This window comes from Sinohyriopsis cumingii, chromosome 1, assembly GCF_028554795.1.
Source record: "Sinohyriopsis cumingii isolate HCF-2022 chromosome 1, ASM2855479v2, whole genome shotgun sequence".
In the NCBI taxonomy this organism is placed as follows: domain Eukaryota; kingdom Metazoa; phylum Mollusca; class Bivalvia; order Unionida; family Unionidae; genus Sinohyriopsis; species Sinohyriopsis cumingii.
The window spans coordinates 77,990,832-78,018,370 of NC_142961.1; the positions used below are offsets into that span (position 1 = coordinate 77,990,832).

Consider the following 27,539-nt stretch of genomic DNA (forward strand, 5'->3'; position numbering starts at 1 on the left):
ATGCAATATAGACTGAAAGACTTTTTCACATCTTCACTAGGGCTGGATTCCAGAGGTAGGACAAAGTCATTCCTAACATTAATGTGATAGGATAAGTATTTTCAGAGATACATAATGTATGACAAAATTTCCTTTTTCTTTACAGGTAGGACTCATGTTAATTATGATGTAAAGGGAGATGTGGTTGTTGTACGCTTTAATTCACCTGATTCAAAGGTAAACCAGTTATGGTCAGGTAGTAAACTATTAAACTCATCTGTTTAGGTAGAATATTTTTTTTTTTCCTTAGGGACTATGCACTGTTTCAAAATCTGGCTTCAAACTCATGAAGTGACTTCCCAATAGGATGTAGGTTGGCAGTAAGTTTTGTTTATCCCCCTAATCCCACGCACATTTCAGACCCTCTAAGCATGGTTATAATGTTATAAATGCATATCTGGCTTAATTTTTGGCAATTAATTTCTCATTTGGTATAGTTTATAAATAACTCAAGACGTGTGTTATAGTACCTTTTTATTTTGTTCCAGAGGTCTTGAGGTTGGAGAGATTAAAAGGGTTCTAAAACATGTGGATGAAACTAATGTTTGTCATCAGTGGTGTTAATCAGAGGTCATTCATAGTACTCTAGCTGGAATAAATGTTATCTTTGAAAACTTGTACAATGTGTAAGAGAGAAATTTAGAATTTGTCATGGCACTACATCAGTGGTATAAAGAGTGACATTTTGATGTGTTTTATTTTTTTTATTTCTCCCACCCCTGGTCCTGTGCTATAATATTGGTAGGAGCACATAATTTCTATACATCCATCAATCACACCCCATTGGTTAAGTTTTGCATCTAAATTATTTTTAGGTACTGTGGTGGGTTATCTTCCTACCAGCACATTTCTAGTTGACCGCTCCGGTGGCCTAGCAGTTAGAGCGTCCGCCTCGGATGCAGGAGGTCATGGGTTCGATCCCCGGCCAAGTCATACCAGAGACTTAAAAAATGGTACTAAAAGCTGCCTCGCTTGGCGTTCAGCATTAAGAGGTTAGTGTTAGGACTGGTCGGCATGGTGTCAGGATAATGTGACTGGGTGGGACATCATGCTACATGTCTGCGGCATGATGCCCCAGTGCTAGACATCACTATAAACTGCCACATTGCAGACATCGTAGTGATATGACTGAAAAATTGTTAAAGCTGCGTTAAAAAATCAAAATCACATCACATCACATTTTTAGTTTTACCAAACTTTGTGGAGTTATAGCAAGAAAGCATGTGTGGTAAATTTTGGGTTCTGACTGCCTAAGGATAGCATAAGATGAGTGAGGCTTGTGGTTGTTGGTAGAAGAATAGATTTGGGGATTTGCAGTGATGAACTAGCAAAGACATTTTCAGGCTTGTTTCAGTCTGAAACAGACACCATATTTAGAAAATTGGTATTTTACGATGGCATGCCATTAAATTTCCACTTGTTTCTTATGTGTTTCTTGTTTTTAAATTTCAGGTCAACACCCTCTCTCGTGCAGTGCAGAGTGAATTTGAGGAAGTGATCAAAGAGGTACAGGCAGATAATAAAATAAAAGGAATTGTACTAATTTCTGGGAAGCCAGGGTGTTTTATTGCTGGGGCAGACATTGGGTGAGTAGTTCAGTGCAGTTATACCTGTTTTGGCTTGTGCAAAATGTATATTCTGTATTTGATAACTCTTCTGTGTGCATCTTGTCCTGTAGCTTTTCATGAATTGTCACAACATTTTTCAGACATTATTGACATGAACTGGATATCTGCATATTTTTCTGTCCTTATGCTTTACTATGTTTTAACAGACATGTACCCCATTTTTGTGTGTGTGTGTATATATATATATATAAATATATATATATATATATATATATATATATATATATATATATATATATATATACACATACATACATACATACATACGTACATACTTAAAATCAGGGTCTACTCTAGAAGTGAGAATATATTGGAAAGTCCCTTCACTCCTCTATTTTGAAGTGTAGAACTTGAAAATAATAGAAAGGCTAAATTTCGCACATTTGGTAGATTTTAATGTGCAGTAATTTAGAAATTAGCATAAATCTCAGTTGCATTTTCTAGAATTGACTGATTTGTATGAAAATTATTTTGCACACAGCTAGTCACTTAGCTTTAAATGAATTACTCTGAATCTTGGCATATTTTATTGATGTCAGGTATGTGCATACTCTGTTGTCATGCTGAAATAATTTGTTCTGAGATAGGTCTTTCTTTTTTAATACAGTGTGAATGTTCATTTGCATTGGCATAAATATGCTGCATATATTTCATTTTTTGCTCTTTTCTACTTCACATTTCAGTAAGAAGTGTTGGAGGCATTCATGTCCTTTGTATGCATTTTTAGCTCCTATATAGAAGTTTAAAAATTATTTGAAGCAAAAGTGTCCCTTAGCCATTTAGAAATGATAAACTTTCTGTTGATTATTGATTTGAAGTTAGGAAAACACACTAGCTCTCATTTAAATACATAATCAGATCACTTTAATGTTTTTGTTGTAGGGTTTAATGCCATTTTTCAGCACAAGATAGACTATCCATGGCGGCCATTATCAGTGGTGGAGGAGGAACCCGGTAAAGAACCACCGACCCACGAGAAGCTACTGGAAAGTTTTCTCGCATACCCACATTGGCTGAACCTGACACTGGAACCCACGCAGCCATAGGTGAGATGGCAATGATCTATAACAGTGAGTGCTTTTGGCCTGTCGGCCCCTCAGGGCCCCTCACTTTAAAGTTAAGAATTGTCTTCCTCTACCTCCTGAATCCAGCCCTACTAGAAGGACCAAACAGATTGAACTTTCCTACCTATATACAGTGTAGACTTCTAAGATAGTATTTATGAGAATTTACTGTTCCAAGATACAATTATAACTGGGCCCCAAGTGGTCTAAAGCACTCACCATTACAGATCATTGTCATCTCACCTCTCTCTGCGTGGATTCGTGTTTCAGGTTCGGTCAGTGTGGGCTTGTGAAAAAGCTTGCCAGTAGCTTCTCCTGGGTCGGTGGTTCTTTTCAGGGTTTTTCTGGGTTCTTCCTCCACTATTTATACTGGCTGCCTTGTATAGCCTATCTTGTGCTGAAAAATGGCATTAAACCCTACAACAATTGCAACTACCTCCTTTTGTTAGTGCTTGCTGGCTACCTGTGCACCAGTTTTATTTCACTTTAACCTTTTGCTTAATACAATCATATCAACATTCTTCTGATAATCCATTGGAAATCAGTCGAGATATTAGCATCTGTCTGCATGATGGTGATATTTTATTTAACTACGTATGCTTTTAGCATTTTTTAAAATGGTTTTTCATCAGTAACATTGCATATTTTTTCCACCATTATGGATTTGGTTACCAACCATTCCATTTTTCCATTTTTGATGTTTATATTCTGTAATTAGATTTATGTATAGCAGGCACTGATTGAGTTCTTTGCAACTTTAATAATTTTACAGCTTTTGTTGCTGTAATCTGCATACAGTTTGCTCCATTTTATTTCATTCCATTACTTTTCCGTTGTTGATGCAAGTACACATTGGTGTCTGGATAAAACAAGTGTATAAAGTTCAAGCCTCAAAGGACACCTACAGGAAAGTATTACTATGTACTGGTGTACTAAATGTACTGCATTTTGTGACACTTAGTCAATAGCTAGATTTTAATTTACTATTGACAGGTTTTTGCTATTGTTAATAGGTACGTAATCATTTCCCAAGTTCAGAGCTCCACATGACTATAATATATATCCATGGGATGGGGGGGGGGGCATTTTTATGATTATCTCTTTTGTGAATGTTTAAGTTTAAAATAATTTCTTCAAATTTATTGTTTCTCATAATATTTTCGATATATATATATATATATATATATATATATATATATATATATATATATATCTTGAAGAAGATATTATATTTTAAATGACATTGTTTGTAAAATGAATTTGCAGTATGATACAAGAATGCAAGACAAAACAGGAGGTAGTAGACTTATCTCGAGGAGGACAGAAAGTTTTTGAGCAAATAGAAAAGAGCCACAAGCCTGTTGTTGCTGCCATTATGGGATCATGCCTTGGGGGTGGCTTGGAGGTGAGAAGCTAAAGAGAATAGTCTTAAATACTATAGCTTACTTCCATTAATTTTAATTTAAAAAAAAATTTCTAACAAACAATTTTGAAATCGTTTATTTTCATCATTATCAATTTTATGGTTTGGCAAAATATGTACTTGCCATAATTACTTGAATTTGTTGATAGAAGTACCATTGTTCATTGGGTCTTTGAATTCACTGACTGTAGCAACCTTAAAAGGCAATACAAATAGTGAATTACAGTTATTTTAAATCCCACAGCATAATCTGTATGGACTTATGGAATAAAAGCAAAAGGTACGGAAATAAGATTATTGCAGTAATATCCTGATGATCAGCTCATCTGTGTTTGATTTGGACCTAGCTTCTCATTAGATTTAGTGGAGTTAGTCCGGCAACTAGAAAAACTTGACAGTAGCACCTCAGATGCTTTAAGCTGGACATATATTTTCATGTGAAGGGCCTGCATGATCAATCTCTTGATTATAGATCTTTTTTAAAATGACATCCAACCAGCAATAATGTAAAGACGAAAGGGAAAATATGCATCTTAAATAGTGTCAATCTTCAATACAGAAGAATAGATAGGAATATTCAGATTCTTAGGAATAAAAGCAGAAAGAGACGCAATTATGTTTATTGAACATCATGTGTCGATTTGAATATTTCTCATGGCAGGAGATACAATTGCCATCGTCATTTGAAATTTAAAAAATTCCAATAATTACATCAAGTTGTGAGAAAGCAGCAAGCCGTTGAGCTGCACAGGGTTTGTAACTTAAGTTTGTATAGCTGTACTAGTGGTAAATAAGTTCTACATGTACTTTACAAACTTTTCAAGATGGCTGTCATTTTGAACCCGTTGACATTTTTTAAGTAATTTGTCATTGGCTATTGAGGTCAGTGATTCTTAGATGAACTAAGTTATTTTCCATTGGATGGGTCAGTCAGGTGGGTTATTTATGACAGGTCACATGAGTAGGTATTGTAAAATATTAGATTGAGTAGTAAGGTGTGTCACTTGGGGTACATTGTGACATATAGATATAATAGACTCTTGGAGATATATATAAGGAGAGCACTGAGCAGTTATTTGATTCCTATTTTGGATGATTATTTCATATGTTCTTGTATTAATACCAGTATGCAAATGTGTTTAATGTTGTGTTTAGATATAATTTGAGAGATGTTTGTTTGGATTATTTGTTGGAATTACAAAGTACTGTTTGGACTATTTTGAATTTATTCAAAGAAGTTCTGGATAATGCTATTTTGATACATCAGTTCTGTTGGCAGACCAGTACATTCGAGGATCTGGAATTCATTGGAACATTTTATTCTTTTGGACATGTATAGAACTTTTTTAGGATTAATTTGGATTTAATTCATAATATTGTCAGTTCCTCTTAAATTTCATTTTATAACTGATTATTGTATTATTTGTTTTTATTACATTTTACACATAACACTACCACTAATGATGCCTCTCAAACATCCAATATGGCCATCGCAGTGGCTCACTTGAAAATATAGCTGTCACTACTGTTGAATGGATGGTCATAACAGCATGTTGATTTCATTGAAAGACTTTGTATCGTGTCTAGATGGCCGTAAATATAAATGGTACCTATTTGACTTCCAAATATGGCTGCCACATAAGCCATCTGGACAGTCTTTCTATGGCTACTACTCCTTGGTGATTGGTCATATTGACATTGTGCTTTCATGGGAAAACTTCTTATAATTCTAGTTAATCTTTAATGGAAATTGTTTGAACCTGATATTAGATATGGCCATTGTGGCAGCCATCTTGAAAATCTTGTTATTGTTATTCCTTTAATATGGAAAGTCATACAAACATGACATATTGGTCCTAAGTTAAAATTTATCTCTGCTCTTATACGTAAAGTCATTCTAACATAGGGTTTTCTTCAGAAGAGTTCTTATTGTATCTACTTGTCCTAAGTGAAACTGATGCAAACTAACCTTCAATATGTCCACCATGGTGGCCATCTGGAAATTACTATCTCCACTCCTTTCAAATGGATGGTTATATGAGTATAGGGTTTTCACCAACAGACTTTTTATGATACTTTGTTGGTCCCAAATAAAAATAGTGCCAATATTTTTGTCTTGAAAATCTTGCTATCACTACTTCTCTCAGATGGATGGCCATGTTGACATTGGATCTTTGCCAATAGAGTTATAATGATGGCTGATTGGTCCTAAATGAATATGGTGCCAATTTGATACCCAGTTTTTTACACCACAGCAACTTATCTGAAAATCTTGTTATTGATTAGGACTATAAGAGATGGTTTAAATGCTCAGAAGTGAACAGAAGAAATCAGCTAAGCTTGAATTCGTGGAAATTCTATTTGCTCAAGTAAAGCATCAACCATTTGAGGAACTCTTGCTTTTTGGTTTGTGTTCCTTCACTTTAACTGAAAATTTGCACAGTTGCTCTCAATAAAATTACCAACATTACAGGATACATTTCTTGCATCATGCAAAAATAAATAAGAGTAGAAAGAGATTTACTTTCCAATAATGACCTACTTTTAAATATAATTCCTTGAAAGTCATTCTAAATTCCCACAAAAACATATTATCATCAACACACTAGAAAGAACATCCTGGAAAGAAATTATTTTCATTCAGGTCTAAACTCATTGTTCTTAATCCTGGTCCTATTATTATATATATTTAATGTCTATTATGTGCTTAACTTTTATTCATGATTATATGTTGTAAACAAAATATTTACAGAGCTAACTTTTGTACATGATTGTAAGTTGTAAATAGAATGATTGCCAGTAGCTTCTCAAGGGTCGGTGGTTCTTCCCGGGGTTTTCCATAGTTCTTCCTCCACCAGTTATACTGGCCGCCATGTATAGCCTATCTCCGCCATGTATAGCCTATCTTGTGCAGAAAAATAGCGTTAAACCCTACAACAACAACAACTTAGCATTTGAGTTCTCAACATTCAGGGCCCAGTCTTGTTTACAATTAGAGTGGAATTTTCCATTGGAATGATTTGCAGCTACATCAAGTGAAAGTGATTCACATCTGCATCAGTTGAAAATATGTATACCGTATTTACCGCATATGTTGGGACACCGTATTTGTTGGGACACCATAAATTAATTTTAAAAGTAATTTTTTTTGTGCGCTGTATGTTCTGGGACACATCGTTTTTTTCGAGTCGTAAGTTGTGGGACACCTTTTAAATCATTCAAAAATTACATGTCGGAAATTGCAATCCAACTGAAATTTTATTTTTTAAATATAAAACTACTTGAGATAAAACTCTTTAATCTACTGCAGCAGCATCTCAACACAACCCTTCTCCTGCATATGTACGGTCTATTATTTTGGTACATGAATACTTTTTTAACTTTCTCTTACCATGAAAAATTGTTGGAGGCAACACACCACCTGAAGTGGAAAATGCAAGAACAAAAGGAAGATTTTTTTCAAATCTGCACTAGTCTTGCTAATTCTCACACTTTTGATGCCCATCTTATCGTCAGTCCATCCAGGAATGTGATCAAAGTACACTTGAGTTTCATCCATGTTAATGATCATATTGTCGGCAAAATGATCTGTTTCTCTTCTGGCCATCACGAATTCATCACATGATTTTATTTTCTCCAAATCTTCTGGATGATGCTGGGTCATCGATGTTTGCTCACGAAGCACTATATTGTGCAACTTTAAAAACTGTTCCATTGTTTTACTTTATTGTCAAACTTTTTGTGAATACTGTTGAAAAGGAACCAAAGTAAGCTTCCATATCTCGGCCGTCTTTGTATATTCAAAGCTAAAAAATAAATCAGCACACTTAAAAGAATCCAGTAGTCGGCATCTGAGGTCAGCTTGCTTTGCAATAAAATAACCATTGTATTGATATCCTTTAAAAAAAAAAAAATCAGCCTCCGAGTCCAGAGTCGGCTTCCAACGTCTGCTTGCTTTGTAATAAAAATAACCTTTCTCTTTGATGTCCAGTCGGCAAGTTCAAAGAAGTTTACTGCTGGCTGCCAGTTGTGTTTATTTACCACCAGGGCTTATATGTGCTTGGCATCTTCAGTAATAATTAATACAAAGGTGCACTGATGTCTGCGGGTAAATATTAATGATACTTATGTAACCCACGCTGGCAAAAAGATTGTCATTTGCACTCAAGTGAATGTGTTTTAAAATAATGATTTTTATTTACGAGATACTGGCATACAGTATAGTTCTCTTCTGGCCTTAACGAATTCATCACATGATTTTATTTTCTCCAAATATTCTGGGTGATGCTGGGTCATCGACATCTGTGCACAAAGCACTATATTGTGTCACTTTGAAATTTGTTCCATTGTTTCAATTTATTTTCAAAATTCCCGTGAATACAGTTGAAAAGGAACCCAAGTATGCTTCCATATCTCGGCCGTCTTTGTATATTCAAAAAAAAAAAAAAAAAAATCAGCTCACTTCACAGAATCCATAGTCAACTTCCGATGTCGGCTTGCTTTGCAATAAAATAACCTTTGTATTGATATCCTTTACAAAATAAAGTAACTGGGGTCGGCTTCTGAGATCGCCTGCTTTGTAATAAAAATAACCTTTTGTCTTTGATGTTCTGTCGGTAGGTTCAAAGAAGGAGTTAACTGCTTGCTGCCAGTTGTGTTTATTCACCACCAGGGCTTATGTGTGCTTGTTTTAGTAAGGATAATTATGTATCCCTAGCTGGTGAAAAGACTGTCACTTGTACTCAAGTGAATGTGTTTTCAATTGATGATTTATTTTTTTTTTGCGAGATATTGTCATACAGTAGACCTGGATATAATTCAGTCTTGATTATTTTGCACCCAACACCATGTCATGTGTGAATGGCGTCTTCAAGATATCTGTTGACTATTTCCCTCTTGTATGCGATTTTGTTGGCTCCAGTTTTCAGTTGGATAACATGTTCAAACCTTTGAGCACAACCACATACAATTGTTTCTCAGTGTTCATGTCAATGAACAACATGGTGTGTGGTATCGGACATAATTGATACACGCTACAGTATGGAAGCCTACACTACCTATACGGATTTCGTGGAAATGTTTTATTCTTTAATGGTCATGTTGAAAAAAAAGGATCAAATGATAACAACACAAGGTTAGTTTCTTTCTTTTTATAATCAATTAAGCATTTTATTTATCTATTTTATTGTGACGTGCAGTGGGGGGGGGAGCACAAATGCAATACCAGTTTATTTCGTTCTTAAGTCTTGGGACATATGACCAAAGTGAAAAATGTTTCACCGTAAGTTCTGGGACAGGAAAAATAATAATTATTTTATCGTGTCCCAACATATGCGGTAAATACGGTAAATATAGATTTAATAAATAATTTCTTGTCGGTTTTAGATCTGTTTGTCAGATAATTCAAGAGGAATTATTAAAAATATTTGTTGGAATTACTAAAGTGCTCTATTGACTTTTGAAATAATGCATTAATTTGGAATTTTGTGAACCCATTCAAAGACATTATGGATTGCATCATTATATTATATCAGGACATTCAAGACTGTTGTTATTCATTTGGAATATTTTATATTTTGGGACTTGTGATAGGACATTTGGGATTAGTGTCTCTTGAATTTTCACTTTGTATTGTTGTTTTGCATTTAACACCATTTCTCAGCACAAGATAGGCTATGCATGTGCAGTTAGTATAACCGACAGACGAAGAACCTTGGGGAAAACCCAGGTAATAACCATTGACATACTGGAAGGCACTGGCAAACTTTCTCATATACCCACGTTGGCCAAACCTGAGAATCAAACCGACATGGACTGAGGTGAGATAGCAGTGTTTCATAAAGGTGAGCACTTTAGACCACTTGGCCACCCAAACGCCTCACTTTATATTGTGAGAAATAAATTACTTATATGGTTATAACTTTGGGGTCAATGTCACAGCTCAATAGTTTACATTTAGTCACACTTTTCCTTCTGTTCCATACATTTAAAGCCTTTGGAGGTTTTAAGGGCTGAACCTTGGTATTATTATATGCATCACTAGAAGGTGTGTTGCATACCATATGGGACCCTATCTTCAGTCAAAAGGTCACAGTTCAGTATTGTATGATTTCCATTCTATAATTTCAGAACTGTTTGAGATTAAGTGATGTAACTGGAGATGCTTATATAACATTATTAGTAGATGTGTTGTGGGAAAGAACCATGGTGAAAAATAAAAATTAATACCAGAGGTCAGCCTTTGGAAGAACACTGATGTGTAATGCTACACCCTTACCCCTTCCTCTCAGTTTTGTAACCATTGTTATCATTTGTGTTGATGGGTTTAAAGTTTGTATATTAGTGTCCAGATCCACATCACTCTTGCCCATATAATGGTGAGCCCTTGTGTATGCATTCTTAAAATACTGTTTTGTTACGAGTCTGTGTTCCTAAAATAAGTAACAGAAAAGAGTGAAAGACAACAAGCTTTGTAAAATTTAACAAATTTATTTCCCTAGATTACAAAGTGAAAATGAGAAGAAAAAAACTTAAGGTATTGCGAATTAAATCACAAAATAAACCAAGAATTACAGACACAAGTCCTAGTAATTTAAAGTCCTGAATAAAATTTGGTACAAGTCCCAAAGAAATCCAAAACTGAAGTTCGTGATGTGTCTGTGGTAGCTATTGAAGTGTTGATGTATCAAGTCTTTTGTTGAATGACAGTAATATAATTCCAGGTTTCAATATACTATAAATTCCAGTGAATGTCTTTATCCAAGAATATTGTCAGAGCACTTTATATTTCCAGAGAAAATAATCGCTTGAATTCAATAATTTGAAGAAAATACAATTCAGCCCAAACTGGTAACAACATAATACAACTTGAAGGTGCTAGATGTTAAAGCACGAATGTCCTCACAATTACAAAATTATATAGTTCTCTATAGGTCATAATTAGCATTTTCTATATATAAAAACATTGCTTAATGGAAAATGACCTTCTGGAATGATCTAATGAGCCTTGTTTACTTACAACACAACAACCTGTAAAATTCATTATGGAAATTCCAAATACCCGACCCAAAATAAACATATTTAGTCCTTCTTTTTTACCTGAATAATAATCCTAATATTAAGCTCATATCCATAGAGAATAATTTAGCTGTGTATTAGTTGTTGACATAAAATGAAATAATTTTTTTTTTTTTTAAAGTCAATCTGTTAAAGCAGAAATGAATTCAGTTTTGGACACGGTCAAGTCCAATACAATGTTACATTACAATAGCATGTAATGAAATAATTTTTTTAAAACTAACAAACAATTAAATTAAATATACATAACAGTCTTAAATGTGGTTTTTCTGAATTTTTGCCTTTCCGTTTGAACTTGTTAGATTTTCTTCAGTATAGGACATAGGAGACCAAAATCAAGTGTGAGAAATCTTGTCTAGTTCCACTTCTCATTACAAAAAGACCATTACATGCTCAATATTGGTCCCAGACAAGAGTTTCATAGTACTACTGAATTGTCTTGTTTTGTGTATATTGAACATGAAGAGGAATTTGGCGAATAAACAAAAATCACAAAGAATGACTTCTGACTGCATCAAAACACGTTTCCAAGAGATTTGTTTAAATCTATTAAAGACATTTTTGTTGGCTATTTTGCCCACACATATGTGTTACAGGTCTATGCTCTTAAAATAAGTAACAGAAAAGAGTTAAAGACAACAAGCTTTGTAAAATTTAACAAATTATATATTTCCCTAGAATACAAAGTAAAAATGAGAAGAAAAAAACACTTAGGGTATTACATATTAAATCCCAAAATAATCCAAGATTTACAGACACACTTCCTAGTAATTTAAAGTCCTGAATAAAATTCAGTAAAAATTCAGAAAATATCTCAAAACTGAAGTCGATGGTAGCTAGTGAAGTGTTGATATGTCAACAGTATTTTGTTGAATCACAGAAATATAATTCCAGCATTGAATTCAGTATAAATTCCAGTGAATGCTTTTATCCAATTATTTTATCAGAACACTTTTGTATTTCACGAGAAAATAAACACTAGAATTCATTAATTTAAAGAAAAGAAAATTCAACTGAAACTGGTCATAACATAATACAACTTGAAAGTGCTAGGTCTTAAAGCATGAATGGTAAAATCCTCACAGTTACAATATATATTGTTCTCTACTTAACCTCAGGTCACAATTAGCATTATCTAAAAACAACCATTACCTAATAGAAAATAACCTTCTAGAATAATCTAATGAGCCTTATTTACTTACAACACAATAACCAGTAAGATTCACTTAGTAAATTCCAAAATCTTGACCCAAATAAACATATTTAATCCTTGTTTGCCTGAATAAAAGTCCTGGTATTAAGTTCATACACATAGAGAATAATGAAGCTATTATTAGATGTTTACATAAAATGAAATAAAACATTTTTTAAAAGGTCAATCACATCAAACAGAAATGAACTCAGTTTTGGAAAGGGTCAAGTACAGCATACAATGTTACATTACAGTAGCATGTAATGAAATGTAAAAAAATTAAACTAACAAACAAATATATTAAATATATGAAACATATGCAGAAAGTTGACCTTTTCTTGCTTATTGGACCCAGTTTTTATGTCATTACCCCAATTAAGTCCCAGTCTCAAACTTTTCATACTTTCTTTTGCATCTATTCATCTGTCCATGTGCAGCTAGGACTTGTCTACTTTAGATCTAAGGCCAAAAAGTAAAAAATCCTGAACACAAACACTTTTTTTAAACTAGAGATTTTGGGCCTAAAACATTTGGCATGAAAAATGAGGTTGTTTTACTGTATTTTTTTCATGCAAGTAGAAAGTCTTCAATGTTTTCTGTCATTATAGAACTAAATCTTTCTCCTTTTCTGTAATACCACCCACATTTATCATGAATGATGTTGGCAAACAGAGCTCGTAAGAAGGTACTACCTTATAAAGCATAATTTTTACACATGGGGAAAATTAATTTTTCAAAATTAATGACTGAATAGAGGATTTCATTTTTGTCCTCAGTTGTGACATCTCAAACAGATTATTTTACTGGCATTTTACAAAATGCTCTCTTTAGTTCTGTGTATGACATTGCCTGAAATGAGCATAGGTGAAGGAAAAACTAGATTCAAATATGATTTAAAATTTTTGTTCTAAATTGGATGATCCTGTGAAATCACATTTGTCAAACCAGCTAAGAACACCTTAGTTTTATACTGAGTATTTTTTTATAGGTTGCCCTGGCATGCCATTATAGATTGGCAGTGAAGGACAAGAAGACTGGACTTGGAACCCCCGAGGTCATGCTGGGACTGCTTCCAGGAGCTGGAGGCACTCAGAGGTTACCAAGGCTGGTAAGATAAGAATATATTGGCAAAATAATTGTATACACTCTTTTCTTTTAAATCCCATTTTACTGTACTTTTCATGTCCAGTGTGTAAAGCAATTCATTGAAATCTTTATGGCAAAGAAGGTTCTAATTCTATTATATTTTTTCTTCTAAATAGTGTCAGTTGTAAGAATCAAGCTCTTTCTCAACATTCCAGTTCAAACTTAAACAATTGTGTCCACTTTCCAACAAGCATGTCTAAAGCAGTGCTCCAAGTTGCAAGTAAAGCATATACATGCCAACCATCACACTTGGCATAATCATTAAGCTTTTTTTCCCCAAATTATGCTTTCTGCTACTTTGCATGTGGATTAGGGTTTTTTGCTACATTAAAAATAAATAAAAAATAAAGCAATAAAAAGTTTTCATTTTTTTAATATCTTTAATTCCAAAAATATAAATTTGATAATATTCTTAAAATAGTGACTGCTGCATAAGAAAAGCTTATGAGTTTCTTCAAAAATGAACTTTGCCTAACAGATTCATTTTATAGATGAGCTAATCAGTGAACCAGTCTATTTTTTTACAGAAAATGGCACCATATGTTAAGTGAAATGATTTATGGTGTGGGTTGTGGATGTTATTTAAGAGAAAATGTTAAGAGCAGATGGTTCTTTTCAAACTTCAGAACATGTCAGATAAGAAAAAGTGACAAATCCCACCACTTTACAAACTTTAAAAGAAGAATGCGTGAGTAATGCATACAGAAATCTGATCACCTGACCATAATCATTGCACAACTCCAGCTCACGTGCATTCAGCGAAAGTTACACTTTTAGATTAGTAGAAGTGAGTGCTGAATTTAAATCAATTTTCATATATTTTGTGTTTTTATGATGGAAGTGTGCCCATGAGAGATGTCCCAAGTTGGTGGTTGTGCAGCGTCTGCTGTGGCTATGTAGTCCAACACGGGAGTGGCAGTCCTTGCTGCACTTGAAGGTTGCGTCTGGTGTTGGTTGGAACTGCTTTTTCTTCCTCTGCGATTGTTTTTCACCAGCTAGCAAGCGTAGCTTGTCCTCGCCAGCTTTCAGACCAGTGATCAGAGCATGTCACCATCTTGACCTGTGTAGAGCGAGCTCTTCCCAGGTGTTGCCATCGATGTCAACGGCTTTCATGTCGCGCTTGCAGACATCCTTAAAGTGGCGATGTGTCCATCCGATCAAATTTTTGCCAGAGGCGAGTTTCAAATAAAGAATGTCTTTGGGGATCCGTCCGTCATCCATTTGACATACAGGGCCCAGCCATCTGATGCGACGTTGGCAGAGGAGTATGACCATGCTGGGAGTCTTGGCGCGTTCAAGCACCTCGTTGTTTGTTACTCGATCGCTTCAGGTGAAAGGCGCTCAGTCTTTTCGCAGTACTGTGAAGAAGATGCTGAAGAGCGTGGGGGCAAGGACACAGTCCTGTTTCACTCCACTGCAGATGTCAAAGGGGTAAGATGTTGAGCCATCGTACTGCACTGTGCCTTTCATGTCATCGTGGAAGGACTGGATCATGCTTAGCAGCTTTGGAGGGCATCCAATTTTCGCCAGGATTGTGAAGAGTCCATCTCTGCTGACCAGATCGAACGCCTTGGTGAGGTCTGTAAAGGCCAGGAAGAGGGGTCTATGTTGTTCTCTGCATTTCTCCTGCAGTTGCCTGACGGAGAAGATCATGTTGATTGTGGACCTCTCTGCGCGGAACCCACACTGCAACTTGGATACACTATGTCAGCAAGCGTCTGCAGTCTGTTCAGGATGACGCATGCAAAGACTTTACCCACGATGCTGAGAAGGGATAAGGCCCTGTAGTTGTTGCAGTCGCTTCTGTCGCCCTTGTTCTTGTACAGGGTTACGATGTGTTGGCGTCTCATGTCCTGAGGCACTGCATCCTCATCCCAGCACTGGCAGAGGAATTCGTGCAGGTGTGTGAGAAGCACGCTACAGCCGCACTTGATGACTTTTGCTGGGATGCCGTCCTTCCCTGGGGCTTTACCTTGGACGGTTTCTATAAGGCCTTCTTTACTTTGGCTACAGTAGGTTTCTCGTCCAGTTTGGCCATGAGAGGGAGGTTTTCAATGGCGTTGAGGGCATCATTGGTCACGTGGTTCTCTCTGGAGTACAGTTCACAGTAGTATTCCACCCAACGCTCCATCTGCTTGCCTCTGTTTTGGATGGTATCGTCTGCAGCAGACTTCAGTGGTGCTGTCACTTTCTTCATGGGACCCATTGCTTTCTTTATGCCATCATACATGCTTCTGATGTTTCCGATATCTGCTGCTGACTGGATGCTCTGACAGAGCTGAAGCCAGTATTCATTGGCACACTGTCATGCTAATCTCTGCACTTTGCTTCTGGTAGACCTGTATGCTTGTAGTGTCTTCAGGCAGGGTGATTGCTTGTATTGCAGGTGAGCACTGCGACTCTATGTCTGGCATGAGTGTGGCGGAGTTAGCCTCAAACCAGTCATTGTTCTTTGATTGCTTCTTACCAAAGATCCGTGTGGCTGTGCTGTACACAGTCTCTCTGATGTGATCCCATCTTTCTTTGGCACTGCTGTTGGGAGGTTCTGAATAAAAAGTCTTGGAAAGAGCATAGGTGAATTCCTCAGCCTTGTCTGGATATGACGTCTTGCTCACATCAATGCATGGTTTACCCTCTTGCCTAGAGCGGTGGATCTTCTTCGGCTGAAGCTTCATTTTGCAGCACACCAGCAAGTGGTTGGTGTTGCAGTCAGCACTGTGGACGGTACGGGTAAGAAGCTGACTGTCTTGTAATGATGAAGTCCAGCTGGTGCCAGTGTTTAGACCGGTAATGCCTCCAAGACACTTTATGCTGTGGCTTTGTCTAAAAGAAAGAATTGGTGATGCTGAGGTCATGGTACGAGCACGTCTCTAGAAGGCTCTGCCCATTTTTATTTATCTTCCCAATGCCAAACTTGTCAAGACAGGAGAGCCAAGAGTCATGGTCGGCACCCACCCTAGGATTGAAGTCGCCCCACCAAAATCAAGTTCTCTTCCTTGGGAATTTTGTTGATGAGTGAGTTTAACTCATCATAAAACTCATCCTTGGTATCTGTGGAGGATCTTAGTGTGGGAGCATAAACGCTGATCAGGTTGACAGGCCCGGTTGTGGTATGGAAGCAGAGGGATAGCAGTCTTCCATTTCCTTGTTGGCAGGGTTCTATCATCCCCAGCAGAGTGTTCCTGACAGTGAATCCAACACCAAACTCTCTAGCTTCATCAGCGCTCTTTCCTTGCCAGAAGAATGTGTAATTCGTTTCTCTGAGGGATGCGGAATCTGGTAGTCGTGTCTCCTGTAGCAAGGCAATGTCGACCTGGAGTTTTGCAAGTTCATCGTTGATGACTCAAATCTTTCAAACATCGCTGATTGTCTGCAGATCAACTGAAAACCCAGTCAGTATGGTCCGGACATTTCAGGTATCGAGCTTGAGGATTGGAGGTTCCCTTATTGGTTTTCTTTTGTTATTCTTTGGTGCAGTAGTTGCAGTCCGCTTGTCAGATACTCACGTACCTTAAGCCTTATGCACCCAGCAAGGCAGGCGAACTGTGGCAGGATGGCACCTTATTGGCTGGAGGCTGCCCAGTTTGAGGCGGGTGGTAGCTGTCCAGTGAAACCTGTTGGTCTCACTCACCATCAGAAGCAACCCCTGGCATCTGGCTCTACGCCAATCAAGTGTTGACTTATAACCGGTAAAATGCTGCTTCCAATGTTGTGTCAATGCTATGGAGTGAAGCTGGAGTGCCCTCTCCAGGGCGCAAGCCTGGGCAGGGTGATATGGAGAATCAACTGTTGCCCATGCAGCTGATCCCCCCCTCTCCACGCATCTGATGGATCCAAGGGAAAGGACAAGCCGATACATCATGGCACCAGCTGCATCACAGGAGTTGCCGAGATGACACTGAAAGCAATGCCAAGTCACCTTAGGGACTCTGTCTCTGGATTTTCTGTTGGGGTTTACTCCCTTAGCCTTTCCCATGAGAAGGTATAGTCGCAAGGCAGCGAAGGTTTGAATCAGAGTATACCTTCTCCTAGATGGGCACCCATCCAAGATCAACTAGCCCCATCTGCCCGAAGCATCTGGTTTTGAGGTGCCAGAAACTCGCCTGTCATCCCTTCTCCAGTCAGTTTAAACAGGTTTAGCCACTCATGAAGGCCTGGAGCTGGATTTGGTTGTCAGAGGCTCTATCGGACGCAAGCCTTGGGACATTTCCAAGGGAAGTGGGTGCTTATCTCCCACATCTGCCCCTGGCGATGACAACCCTTGGAACCCATCTAATATATAGATTACACATTTTACTCTAGTGATCTCTCCTTGATCCTGAGATTTTTTCCAAGTCCCATGAAATTCGTGTGACTCTTTTGTGGTTTTGTACATGATCATCTTTTCTGACATATATGTTTTGAATATTCTTGAAAGAGAAACATCTTCAGATTTGGAAAATGCATGTTTTATAATCCAAAATGTTCTTTAGTTCCATTCAGTAATGGTCATATGTTAACCAACATTCCCTCTAAGTGAATGGTAGATGTGCACGCTATGCGTGCTGCATTTGCAAGCATTACGGTGACTTGGGTGAAGGACAATTCAGCTGAGCCGCTCTGCAGCCGTATGTGTGTGCAGCTTAAAGGGAACATTGATGTTAACCTTGAAAAAATTAATTTCATCCTGAAAAAAACCTGGAAAAGTCCTGGAAATTTATATTTAGAAAAGTGTAGGAACCATGTAATATGGACACTAAATTTTTCAAATAGGTTGCACCATGACTGATAAAGTTTAAAAGGTACTTGAAGTTCTAGCTAGCAAACAAAAATCTAAATTCTTCATAATTTGCAATTCTGTTGTTGCTCTGTAATCCCTAATTGCATCATAGATTTCTTGTTCTAAAGTGTATGGAGGTTGATGTCATTGATATTCAGTATATTTTCTAATAATGGATATGTAGGATAATGCTCCAAATTATGGGTCAGTATGCATTCTACTCAATCTAAAATTTTATGTTTTATTTAGATTGATCTTCCTGAGGCTCTAGACATGATGTTGACTGGCAAGACAATTCGTGCTGACAAGGCCAAAAAGATGGGCTTAGTAGATGGAACCATTGAACCACTAGGTATATGTTATGTAATACTTACTGCAACCAACACGTATATGCTGTACTCTTAAGTACATTGCAGACCTGTTTGTCCTTCGGATTCTGCGTATTTTGTGTGGATGAAGACTGAAAAATACACACTAAGGAATGTTTAGGCAAGACCATGGAAAATGGCCAAATCAACAAAAAATTAAGCCATAACTTTTCTTTTTCTAAAAAATGTATTTGATCACTGTCAAAGAAGTGCTTATGCAATGGTTCCCATGCAAACTGGTAAACTCTCTGCAGGCATCAAACAGATAAATTGGCAGTTGATTTTGTAAATGGTGGACTAGCGTCATGTGAAAAGAAAATTGGAAGAAGTCAAAAAGTTGAATGACAGAAGTTTATAATTATTTATACAGATATTTGACCACATATAAACCAGTCTAATGAAGGAGTTCATTATATTCACTGTGGTGTGTGTGTAAATTGAATTTTTCAGTCAAACATGGTCATAGAAGTGATGTAAAAAGACATGTTCAGTGCAGATCCCACAAGGAATGGGCCAAGATAAAAGACAGACATGAGTCTATGTCCTCTTTCTGCACAGCACAGTGTCCAACAGTAAGGAAATGCACATGATCCATGCTGAAGTGATAAGTCAGTTTTTGGCTAAGTTAAACTTGCTATTGAAAACAGCTGATTCATTAAACCAGGGATTCTGGTCTAATCAGAAACTTACCCCAGACCATAAATAGGTTCATTACATAGCCTGAGTTTAAAACATAACAACAACTTATTTATAGCTCTATCTAAAAATGGAACCTGCAGTCATGCACCAAAAATTAAACCCACAATGTAAAGGTACATAGTGTGAGGTCACAACATTTTAGATGTTCTCTTACAAAATGGTTTGGGGGCCCCAAGTGGCCGAGTGGTCTAAAGTGCTCTCAGTTACGGATCACTGCCATCTCACCTCTGTCAGTGTGGGTTCGAGTCTAGGATTCAGCTAACGTGGGTATGTGAGAAAGCTTGCCAGTAGCTTCTTGTGGGTTGGTGGTTCTTCTCTGGGTTTTCCTGGTTCTTCCTTCACCATTAATACTGGCCGCCATGCAGAGCCTATCGTGCTGAAATATGGCGTTAAACAACACAACAACAATGAAATGGTTTTGTTTAAGTTCACATATGTTTGAATCCTACCATTACATGGTGCTAAGAGTGGACACTTTTGTTACATTAATGAATTGATCCAAAGACCTCTTGATTGGGCTCCAAAGATAGTAAAGATCATTTGGCAATTTTGTTTGATCTGTTTTGCAGTTTTCATGCAAAGAAACTGAACTATTGTTTGTCGAAAGTCTTTGCTAATTTTACAGCCTTCCAATTTATATAACAATGGAGATTAAGATAACCACCTTTTTTCTTCCATGAAAAGGTCCAGGTTTGACTGATCCAGAGACACGGACACTTCAGTATCTGGAGGAAGTTGCTATCAAGACTGCAAGGTATGTATTTAATTCATGTACTTTTCTCCACACAGATCAGTATGTGTATGTTATGTACAGGTCATTAGTCTGGTATTATCACCTGGTCACATGTATTATTATGTATGTTTATAGATATTATAATTTGGTCTTATCACATTATTTTCAGATCTATTGGTATGCAAAGGTGTAGGTATTTGTTTAGTATTATTGCATTATGCAGACATGATTTTGCTCTGTTTTAAAGCGGAATTCTGCTTTTCTTCTGACTTGAATCAGATTTGTCTTGGTATAGTCTGTTTTTTATATCATCTCAAATCCGGTTTTTTAAAAAGGGTCTGTCTGGTCCCATTTCGCAACAACCCTTGTAAATTATTCATTCCATATATTAGTTAGCACACGACTGTACTCTAAAGAGTATTCTGATTAGTCAAAGGTTTAAATTCATCCAATGATTCTTCATGTAATGGAAATTGATGGCAATGGAAACAAGAGGCATGCTTGCAAAACATGGCGTCCTGAGTTGTCGAGAGAGAGCATGACAAGAAAACTTTAGATAAAGGTTTAAAAAGATATGGGAATGGCTGGAGTGAAAAGCTGACGGAAATTTAGTTGGTCAGTTTATAAGAAAACTGAACGCTAGAGGACTGGCATTTTGTGACCACTGCAAGAAAGATCTGAATTACGGTAATCACTGTCACAGGGGTTCATTACAAAGAAATTATGAGTATCCATCCACGATCAAGGGATGGGATGTCTAACCTGTATTGTTACAGGGTAGAACCCCCATCCCTTGAATCATGGATGGATACTCCTAATTTTCTTTGTAACGAACCCCTGTGATTGCGGTTGGAAGAGTTTGGAACACCACCTACAAAAGAAGCTGATACGGAAATATCGAACCTCAGAAGGCATCTGGAAAAAATGCAGTTGATTACTATAAGAAGAAAGGTTTCTTGCATGAGAGAACAGATGTAGCCCTCTGTCAGAATATGCGCACTGCATGTCGCCAATATAAGCACCAGCTTGAAAGGAAAAAGGTTGTCATTGAGAAGGAAAAGAAACGATTGCACATTAAGCAAAAAAAGTCAGTGGTGACAAAAAGGAAGGCTTAAGAAATCTTTGCCAAAGCCTCAAAAAGAGCTTGGCTGGCGTATCAACAGGTTCTATCCATTGGAGAAAAGGACAAGTGAATGTATGGGATTATTTGTATATAGTTGATGTACTTGGGTGTTTATTTTACAGATTTGTTATGAAAAGAGAGAAGTATAATATATTTGCTGCAAAAATTGTGAAATTATTGTGACTTAGTTACTTAGTTACGATGTGAACACTGACATACACATGAAATAACTTCAGCATCAATAGTATTAGAGACCAAATTCATGTGACTATAAGTATTGTGAAATTATTGAAGTAAAGTTGAACATTTTTGGTAAGTATATTTGTTTTTCAAATGATTATTTTAGTTTATTTTGCAATCATAAGTTGCACCAGGAGCAGTTTTTCACGACTGTAAAATGCGTTTTTGGCAAGGAGCCTTCAGCCACCTGGACCCCCGGAACGGGTGCTGCCGCTCTAGACCCCCAAACTCCCCTTAAAAATTTTGCAGCTTCTTTTTATGGAAGACCAAAATAATGTCTGATTATGGTCATATGTATTTGTAATAACACGTATATATATTAGTCTGTTATTATCATATAATTGTCATATTTATTGGCAGCATAACATAAAGTAGTAAAGATCATATTTTGCAGTTGCATAACACCTAGTAAATCACATGGCACTGTCACCAAGTTACATAACAGCTTGCAACAATATATGGTAGTATAACCGTGTTGCATACATAACACCTAGTAAAAACACATAGCAATGTTTTTTACAACTCTATAGTCTTAAATTTAAATAACACACAATACATAGGTTCAGTATAAACTTTATTGAAAAATAAATAATCTTTGGCATAATGGGGGCAAATCCTGTTACAGCACACTGCACCAGCCGAGCTCTGAATTGTTTCTGTAGGAATACCTCAGGAAGAGAGATTTGGGGGAGTTTGTAGGGTTGTGAAGAGTGTCTGACACCTGTATGTGGCGCTGCAAGGGGCTGATATGAGGTATATAGGGACACTGATAACCGAAACTCAATAATTCTGATCCTGTGGATTGCTATGACAACAAACAGCCGATACTCCATACATGCACCGTAGAAAGCGGGTATGAGGTATATGGGCATAATAGTTGAGTACATTTAAGTACTGACACAAATTGGGGGTCAAAAGCAAAGTTGTGAATGCATGAAACTTGGCAATGGCCCCTGAATTGTTTCTATAGGAATACCTTATTGTATCTAAATTTAGTTACTAGCTTATTAACATATATTGGCTGCAATGACATCATGTCTGGGCAGAGAACCATAGTAGACAAAGAGGGACCCAGCAGGTAGCTAGAGAAGGATGCACTGTGTATTACTTTAACTACATTTAACTAATTAAATTATAACTAACAGGAAAAAATGAAAACCAGTAAGTTTTGTAAAATTCAACAAAAATTATTTCCCTAGAATACAAAGTGAAAAATTGAAAATAACTTACATTATGGTGAATGGAATCCTAAATAGTCCTAAAAGTTCTATCACAAGTCCAAAAGTATAGAATATTCCACATGAGTTTCAGTGGTGTTCTGAATGATGTTCATTCTAATGTGCTGATATGCCATTAGTCTGGAATAGTGCAATATAAAACATTCTTGATGTATCACACAGATATAATCCAAAATGTCTTATTGAATTCACAGTAATTCCTGATTTTTATGAGCACCTTGTAATTCTAATGAATAATTGAAATAAATAAATCCTCTCAAATTATAACTTAACACAACAAATGTTGATGCTACTTAGAGTGATGTTGGAAGATGGAATAATAAATCGCTACCTTGTATATAAAACTAAGAGACAATTAATCACAGAGCCAGGATGTGGGTCTATTATTCATTTCCAGATCATTCCATCTTGTTAACAAGGTCAGATCCTTTAACAACCAACCAATTAGAAATTAGATGATCTGCTTTTCCAAAGGTGGAAACCAATGACCTGAGCTCAGATCCCATCAAATTTATCAACAATATCGAAAGGTCATTTAAACATGTTTACCAGGCAAAATGTCCATATCTTATAGTACAAACCCACAGTGGATCCTGTATCAGCCTTTAGGCTGGGTATAGATACAAAGACTTGTACCTCACTGACCCTGTTGTCATCTTTAGGCCTGGTCTAGATACAGATTTTAAGGAAACTTTGATTATACAAAAATCCAATGAACCAAAGCTAACTTTTGAATATGATATTTCTTGTCAGCAAAAAGTAGCACACAAAAAAGTCCCCTGTAAATTTTAACCATGCCTTTTGCCATCTGAATCTTTGCTTGACCTTGGCAGCCTTAAAATGGAGTATGTCATGTCTCCAGACTTTAGGATTGACTCGGGTCTGAGTCAGTAGCATCATGCCTGTAATGCATCCTCCCAAAATGTGAAAATTGAGAATTTAAGTTCTTTCTTTTAGCTTGACTGACTGATCTATATTTTGTACATCCAATTATTTTGCTGAATATACAATATTCTCACTGCAAGCAGATTGTTACATATGTTGCTATTTAAAAACTCCATGATAAATCTTCCTTCTCATGAAATACTCTGTGTGTTTGCATTATATATATATATATATATATATATATATATATATATATATATACACATACATACATACTCTGCACTCATTTCTTTTGTGCATAAAGTTTACAACAAATTAATAATACCTACATTATGTATTTTAGCAGCCCTCACTTAAAAAATTTATGAACATATCACAAAATTTTCACCAAAATTATTTCCCTTTTTTGCCTAATTCAGAAATAAAATTGCCATAGAAGTTATAAATGAAAATAAAATTGATTTAGGAAATGGCTTGTTCACATTATTATCGTAGACTATAGTCATAGCATATGAAATACTGGAATGTAAAATTGTTCTATCAAACATGTTTCTTTATTACATTATACTGATCTGATTATAAACAATTGATAAACACAGGAGATTGATTTCGGATAGCATCTCTTATTATCTTTTTCTTTTTTTAGGATAATGTGTGTGTGTGATTTGGATTTTTGACATAGCTTTAACAATTTTTCAGTAGTTTCACTATGCTGTCTGCTGTCAGTGGCAATTTATAGTGATGTCTAGCACTGGGGCATTATGCTGCAGACATGTAGCATGATGTCCCACCCAGTCACATTATCCTGACACCAGGCCGACCAATCCTATTCTTAATGCTGAGCACCAAGCGAGGCAGTTTTAGGATAATAACCTGGTGGCTACTTATTAACAATTGGTACAATCTGGAAATAGACACTTTCATCAAGTTCTTGTGTTGATCACATATCCATAGTGAATATATCATGTCAGCTCTCATGGAAAACACGGTCTAACAGTGTTCACTTATTTGTGTAAATCTTACTTTCTCACATTTTTAGCCATGCACTTTCAGAAGAAAAATGTTTTATTAGTCATCCTATGTATAAGTACTTCCATCTCTCCATTTGTTATTAATGTAGTGTACTTTCTCCTCCCTCCTACACAGTTATAAATATATCTACTACTGATTTATATTTATGCCTCTAAGGTAGCATGCTTGCTCTGGGTTATAACTTGGAAACTGAAAAAAATCCCCAGCCTATTACCCCATGTTGGTTTAAGGATATGAAAATATGAAATCAGACTTGTATCAAGTTCAGACCCTGGGTTATGACTCTTGGGTGGGGGACTTGCCCCAGTGTCATAACTTGGAGTTGTCAAGATCTCTGTCATGTGATCATGTATTTATTTTATTGGCATGATGAGTTAAATGCATATATGCATTCAGCACAGGTCCTTTGTCATGCCCATAGAGTGGGGGACTTGTACATGACTCAGAATGTGGAAACTATCAAGATCCACACCATGGAACCATATATACTTGATTTTTTTAAATGATTTCTGCATGTGTGTGTGTCTGTGTGTGTCTGTGTGTGTGTGTGTGTGTGTGTGTGTGTGTGTGTGAAATTCCTCTTTCTTTGGCAGCTCTTATACCTTGGAACATGCATTTTTTTCTTCTGATTGTATCATGTATTAACCATAGTTGATATTTTCCGGGTAATGTAAAGACAATACTTAATTTCTACTTTGTCAGTAACATGAACTTTATTTTCCTACATGTTTTGTTGATCAGGATGCATGCATGTAAAATGTAGAAACTATTTGAGGGCCTCAGGGGAGGCGATATACATTTATTTTGTATTCTAACTGAGCTACCCATATAAAATAAAGAATTATTATTATCCCTGCACTTGTTTGAAAAGTATGGACAATGTCATTACCCTTGTGTGTCAGTCTGTCCAACAATGACAGAGCAAGGCTTGTCATCACTTGACCCCCTTCTGCTTGGGGGGATTTTAATGATTCTCGCCCTACTACTTGGAGGATTTTAATGACACTGTTAGATATTGGTTGGTGTAAATTGCACAAGGTTTTTTTTCTCATTTTTTTTCTGGCCCATTTTTGTTCAGATGTTTTCAGAACTTGTCAGAAAAAGATATTTTGGGAAAATGAGATTGAGTTGTTATTGCTACCCCCCACCACATTGTCTGGAGGATTACACTGAAACTTTATAGTATATGTATTGAAACTTGAATCGTCAGCACTTTCCTCCTACACTCTCTGGAGGATTATATTGAAATTTTGTTGGTAACGCCGTGCACAGTGAGGGTGTACATTTTTCCTCTGCCCCATCTTTTTTTCTTTGAACAGTTTGTCATTGTTTCTTCTCATACACTGGTTGGAGGATTTTATTGAAACTTTGTGGGCTAGATATGTAGTGTAAGTACATGTCCAATAAGATTTTAGTTTTTTTTTACCTCCAGCTCCATTGTTGGAAAAATTGCTTGAAAACTTTTGAAGCGCCTTTTATGCTGTTTGGAGAATTTTATTGAAACTTTATAGACTAGTTTAAAGACGGATGTACAGCAAGATTTTATTTATTTCCAGTGACCCATTTTGAGTAAAATTTATTTAAAAATTGTCATAAAATTAGGAATTTTAAGAATTAGGATTGCCATTGCTGCTCCTCCTAAATTGTCATTGTTACTTACCACTAAACTGCTTGAAGAATTTTAACATCCCAGCACCTTCTTAAAGAACAAGGATATTTTAATTGCCCTTTTTGTCCGTCTGTCCATGTGTTTGTTCATCTATCAGTGTCTCCATCCAACCACTCTGGTGGCCTAGTGGTTAGAGCGTCTGCCTCCGATGTGGGAGGTTGTGGGTTTCGATCCCTGGCCATGTCATACCAAAGACTTAAAAAATGGTACTAACAGCTGCCTCGCTTGGCGTGCAGCATCAAGAGGTTAGTGTTAGGACTGGTCGGCCGGTGTCAGGATAATGTGACTGGGTGGGACATCATGCTACATGTCTGCGGCCTGATGCCCCAGTGCTAGACATCACTATAAGCTGTCACACTGCAGACATCGTAGCGATATGACTGAAAAATTGTTAAAGCTACGTAAAATAATCCAAATCACATCACCATCCACTATGAAGCTTGTGATTGCTTTTCCTCGCACACCACTTGTAGGCTAGATATGTGGTAAATGGGTTGAAATGCACAATACGGTTTTACTTATTTTGTCTGGCCATTTATGGGAATTGTTTGTAAACTTTGTCAAGAAGAAAATGGTATTTAGAGAATTGAGCTCATTATTGCTCTTTCAATTCACCCTTATTATTTGAATTATTTAAACTTTGTAGTCTAGCAGTGTGGTTCTTGTAGATAAGTAAGGTTTTACTTTGTTCTTTAAGCCCATTTTTAAGGACATTTCTTGACAATTTGTCAGTTTGTCAATAGAGGGATATATGACAATTCAGATTGGTTCTTTTGGTATTGATGCAATCCAATACCATATTACTGACAGACATATACAGATGTGTAGCAAAAAAACATTCTGATCTTTCATTGCTCTAAAGATCTTGCGAGAGGTGGAATGTATGTTACTTGCCGTAAGAAAACCATGTTAAGAAGAACATGCCTGAAGTGCAGGAATAGTCATGCATTTGATTGAATTGATGAATGTATTATTATTATTATTATTTGACCAAAGGCCAGTTGAGCTTATTGTATGGTCCTGCATTCATTGAACATCATCACTTACTTGTCCTTCCATCAATACTTGTGAACACTCCAAAGGCTTCACTTCTGATCAGATTTCAGTCAGGAGTTGTATGCAAGTTTATATCAAGATCTTGGATGAGTTGGATTGTAAACAACATCCATGCAGTACAGTGATCTGGCACCTAATTTGTTGAGCTTGATAACACTATTGAGGCTA

General features: G+C 36.5%; 1 protein-coding gene across 1 annotated transcript in view; it reads left to right on the forward strand.

Moving 5' to 3' along the window:
* LOC149807172 (trifunctional enzyme subunit alpha, mitochondrial-like) overlaps positions 1-27,539 on the forward strand; it is a 104,491-nt gene that overhangs the window by 16,136 nt on the left and 60,816 nt on the right. The window contains exons 3-8 of the mRNA XM_089963061.1: positions 146-216; positions 1,492-1,625; positions 3,998-4,136; positions 13,412-13,531; positions 18,578-18,680; positions 20,080-20,149. Of these exons, the coding sequence (XP_089819187.1) occupies positions 146-216; positions 1,492-1,625; positions 3,998-4,136; positions 13,412-13,531; positions 18,578-18,680; positions 20,080-20,149 (637 nt within the window). The remainder of the gene's footprint in view (positions 1-145; positions 217-1,491; positions 1,626-3,997; positions 4,137-13,411; positions 13,532-18,577; positions 18,681-20,079; positions 20,150-27,539) is intronic.